The sequence below is a fragment of the Alosa alosa genome, chromosome 10 (assembly GCF_017589495.1).
Source record: "Alosa alosa isolate M-15738 ecotype Scorff River chromosome 10, AALO_Geno_1.1, whole genome shotgun sequence".
Lineage (NCBI taxonomy): Eukaryota > Metazoa > Chordata > Actinopteri > Clupeiformes > Clupeidae > Alosa > Alosa alosa.
In genome coordinates, this window is record NC_063198.1 from 27,218,882 (window position 1) to 27,223,881 (window position 5,000).

Genomic DNA, 5,000 nt, shown 5'->3' on the forward strand with positions numbered 1-5,000 from the left:
TGTGTGTGTGTGTGTGTGTGTACAGAAAAGTCTGTTTATGTGTATACAGAGGCACACACAAGTGTTTGAAGACGGCTAATGAGCTTGGCTGGTATCCAGATGTCAGCATGTGGAAATGTGTGTGTGTGTGTGTGTGTGTGTGTGTGTGTGTGTGTGTGAGAGAGAGAAGAGCAGGCCCAAATGGACTAGTGAGGGGGCCTCCAGAGCGGGCATCCCCTCAAAAGCTAATGCCCACATACTTTACGTCCCCTTACACACACATACACACATACACACACAAACACACAAACACACGCACACACACAGTCTCCATAATCCTCAACTGCTACTGCAAAAGGTAAAGGACTCATAAACTAGGCCAAACACCCACCCTATGGCTGAACATCTGCATGTGCATGCGTGCGCGCGTGTGTGTGTGTGTGTGTGCATGCTAACTAGGGGGGCTTCACGCTAATCTAGTTCTCGTGTCTGTAACTCCCGCGTAGTGTAGACTACAGTAGACCCAAAGCCATCCTCTTTCGGGAGGACCCAAGATGGCCACTCACTGGTCTTCAGATGGTTAATTATGATAGAGGGGGACGTAGGGGAACGATGGGGGGGGGATAGAGTCATACGATCTCTCCTGGTCCCCAGGGACCCGTGGCTCCATGCTAATGGCCCCGATATTGGCCTGTGATTCCAGGAAGAGTCCCTTCAGAGCAGCGCAGGCTCCAGCACAGGCACGGGGAAAATGGAGCAGGCACCACCAGGGACAACATGAATATTTATACAGGGATATATTAGAGACGGGGAGATCAGAGAATACAGGAGGAGAGATGAGGAAAGAGAGGAGTGCTAATGATGGAGGAGGAGAGGAGAGGAGGAGAGGAGAGGAGAGGAGGAGGAGAGGAGGAGAGGAGAGGAGAGAGGAGGAGGAGGAGAGAGGAGAGGAGGAGGAGGAGAGGAGAGGAGGAGGAGAGGAGAGGAGAGAGGAGGAGGAGAGGAGGAGGAGAGGAGAGAGGAGGAGGAGGAGGAGAGAGGAGGAGAGGAGTGCTAACGATGGAGGAGGAGAGGAGAGGAGGAGGAGGAGGAGAGGAGGAGGAGGAGGAGAGGAGGAGGAGGAGAGAGAGGAGGAGAGGAGTGCTAACGATGGAGGAGGAGAGGAGGAGGAGGAGGAGGAGGAGGAGGAGAGGAGGAGGAGGTGGAGAGGTGGAGAGAGGAGGAGGAGGAATGGAGAGGAGGAGAGGAGTAGAGGAGAAAGCAATCTAATGAGAGCAGAGGAGAGAGGAGGGAGGAGGGAGAGGGAGAGGAGAGGAGGAGAGGAGTGCTAACGATGGAGGAGGAGAGGAGAGGGAGGAGGGAGGGAGGAGGTGAGAGAGAGAGGGAGGAGAGGAGTGCTAACGATGGAGGGAGGAGAGGGAGGAGGGAGGGGGAGGAGGAGGGAGAGGAGAGAGGGAGGAGGTGCTAGCAGATGGAGGGAGGAGAGGGAGAGGAGGAGGAGGAGGGAGAGGGAGGGAGGGAGGGTGGAGAGAGAGAAAGAGGGAGAGGGAGTGCTAGATGGAGGAGGGGAGGAGGAGGAGAGGGAGGGAGGGAGAGGGGGAGGGAGGAGGGAGGGAGGAGGTGGAGAGGTGGAGAGAGGAGGAGAGGAGTGCTAACGATGGAGGAGAGGAGAGGAGGAGGAGAGGTGGAGAGAAAGAGAGGAGTGTGAAAAGGGGAAGAGAGAGGGAGAACAAGAGCAAAAGACAAGAGGAAAGGGGGAGGTGGAGGAGCGGATGAGAGGAAAAACACTGTGGATGTTTTGACTGAGTAAGCAGTATGAGTGCCCTCCCTGTGTTGTGTGTGTGTGTGTGTGTGGCGTCCATCACTCTGAGTGGGGAGTTGTCAAGCAGATGCATCAGTGACTCCCTCCACTGACACCTTAATGTGTTCTGCATGTCTCTGCCTCTCAATGGCCCCACGCTTCTCACTACACCACACAGCCCATGGGGGGGAAGGAAGGAACGTGTGTGTGTGTGTGTGTAACAGTATGTCTGTGTGTACAAAAAGAGAGTGACTGTACGAAGGGGTTTATTCTAAAAATAATTCTGTGTGTGTGTGTGTGTGTGTGTAAAGGCATTAACCCTTGATGTGGACTTAAAGTGTGGCATGAGGCTCCTCTTCTGATCCTCCTCCATTTAGCCAGGAGCCAAATCCAGCCCCAGCCACCAGAGCAGCCTCTACACCACACCAGGCCTGAGCTGAGGCTGAGGCTGAGCCGGCTAGGGATTGGGAGAGACAGGGGAGGGATTGGGAATGCCAGGTAGGATTGGGAATAATTGGAAATGCTAGGTAGGATTGGCCATGACTGGGAATGTGGGGTATGATGGGAAAAAATCGGAAAAATGTTGTGTAGGATTGTAAAGGACTGGGAATGTAATATGACAACTGGAACGGGGAAGAAACAGTGGGGAGATGAAGGGTGGTGTGTGTGTGTGTGTGTGTGTGTGTGTGTGTGTGTGTGGGGGGTTCTCATTAAAGAAAGATAAGTGAAAATCCCATAGAGGGAAGGGATAGAGAGATGTGGGGGAGAGGGGGGGAGGGGAGGAGGATCTGGTGGGCACAAGCATGTGCTCAGATGTAGGTTGTGGCATATGGGCTTAAACAGGGGGAGGGGAGGAAGGAGGAGGGCATCTGCACACACACACACACACACACACACACACAGCAGAGATGGGGCTGCCATGTTTAAACTGAGGATGATTTATGGCTTATGTGTTTAATATGTATGCTGGCTGTATGTATATATATATATATATATATTATATACATAATGCATCATGTATACTGTGGGTTTCCTGAGGACATCATTTTAAATATCCAGTACATTTACACAGCCCTGGCCTAAGAGTGTAACTGCTATAAACAGCTCATGCTATCAACCACTGACTTTGTCCACAGGAGAGCAAGCCATTAACAATTTAATTTTAAAATATTCAACACACAACACACACACACACACACACACACACAAACGTAGGTCATGTAGCTGCAGGGACACAGTGCTGGTTGATACGAAGCAGAGAGCTGTCGTAACCCTGAACTTCAAAGCTCTCACTCCAGAACCCCAACACCATTAGCAACAGCCCCTGAGGCTGCAACACATGACCTTTGACCTACACAGGGGTCTGTGTCGGCAGGGGGACACGGCAAGAGGTGTGTGACAGATGTTACAGGACATGTCTGTGTGTGTGTGTGTGTGTGTGTGTGTGTGTGTGTGTGTGTGCACTTACGCATGAGTGTGTGTCAGATAATGAGACATCATTAACCCCCTACTGATAGCTTTATCTGGCCCTGTCAGAATAGGGGCCTCGTGTCAATCTGGGAGTACTCGTACGAGACAGTGTGTGTGTGTTTGTTGTGTGTGTGTGTGTGTGTGTGTGTGTGTGTGTGTGTGTGTGTGTGTGTGTGTGTGTGTGTGTGTGTGTGTGTGTGTGTGTGTGTGTCTGTTTATTAGTGACTGTGAATGACCAGCTGTTCTGGCAGTTCAGAGAGCATGCATATTTGTGTGTGTGTGTGTGTGTGTGTGTGTGTGTGTGTGTGTGTGTGTGTGTGTGTCATATCCTCATCTGTTTTTGTCAGTACTGCTGGTCGTGACTGTGCGTGTACAGTATTTGACTCATGTGCTTGTAAGTGAATGGCTTTTGGTCCTGCTGGTAGGGACTCTTTCTATGTGTGTGTGTGTGTGTGTGTGTGTGTGTGAGAGATACTCACCTGCTTCTCTGTGAGAGTGTAGAGGTGCTGCAGGTCCGGGCTGAAGAGCAGGTCTCTGAGGATGGGGCTGCCGGCGCTCACAGCCACGTTCTCATACAGCATAGCAGGACGCGACGGACTCACAGAGTTCACCAGGATCTGAGCAAAACACACACACACACACACACACATTTACATTAGTCACATGAGGTCACACAGTGCCAGGAGAAAACCCAGCTCTCAGCCACATACACATTTACATTAGTCACATGAAGAAAACCTCTGCCAAGAGAAACCTCAACAACCACTCCATCCCCCACAAGCGCACACACACACACACACACACACACACACACACACACACACACACACTCACACTCACACTCACACTCACACTCACACTCACACAAACTCACTCCATGACCAATCACATACACAGCCCACCACATACACAGAGCACCATAATTTCCTGCTATTCCCAGACCAAATCACAATATGAGTATCCAACATCAACATCTGCTAGAGCAGAAGTGGCATATAGCATTACGGTCAATGTCAATAGCCAGCCACCTACACAGCACTCCAGCCACTAAGGCAACAGAGAGGGGGATAGAGTAAGGTATAGAGAGGGAGGAATAGAGAGAGACAGAGAGAAAGAGAAAGAGAGAGAGATCCAGGAAGAGAGAGGGATAGATGATGAGAAATGAAAGGAGGGAGACAGGGAGAGAGGGAGTGAGCGAGTGAGCGAGCGAATGAAAAAAAGAGTGGGTGCTGGCACTCGGAAGGCCGATGATGAAGCGCGGCAGTGGCGGCAGCAGGAGTAAGAGCATTATCATGTGAATAATAACATCAGACACAAAGCATACATTACACTGGCCTCTGGTGTCACCGCTCATCACACACACACACACACACACACACACACACACACACACACACATTTGTAGTGGGGCATGCCTGCCTGCACACACCCACTCCAATCTAAACAAAGAAATAGCACTGATATATACACACTTGCACACATGCGCACACACACACACACACACCGCGTGCAGGAATGAAGACAGAGTGTGTGTGTGGGGAAGCGGAGAGGGTGTTTGTTTTCTCCCCGTCGGTGCACAGCGAGACGGGTCATCAGAGCTGCCCCCTTCTCTTTCTCCCTCCCTCCCTCTCTTTCTCCCCATTTCCCTCCCTTCCTGTCTTTTCTCCATCTCTCTCATACAGCCTACACACACACACACACACACACACACACACACACAAGCACACACACGCTCGCTTCATAACTCTCC

At 51.3% G+C, this 5,000-nt stretch overlaps 1 protein-coding gene across 1 annotated transcript in view; it reads right to left on the reverse strand.

Annotated features, from left to right (window-relative positions):
• Nucleotides 1-5,000, reverse strand: part of plxna1b (plexin A1b) — a 184,648-nt gene that overhangs the window by 86,090 nt on the left and 93,558 nt on the right. The window contains 1 exon segment of the mRNA XM_048254798.1: nucleotides 3,730-3,867. Coding sequence (XP_048110755.1) covers nucleotides 3,730-3,867 — 138 coding nt within the window.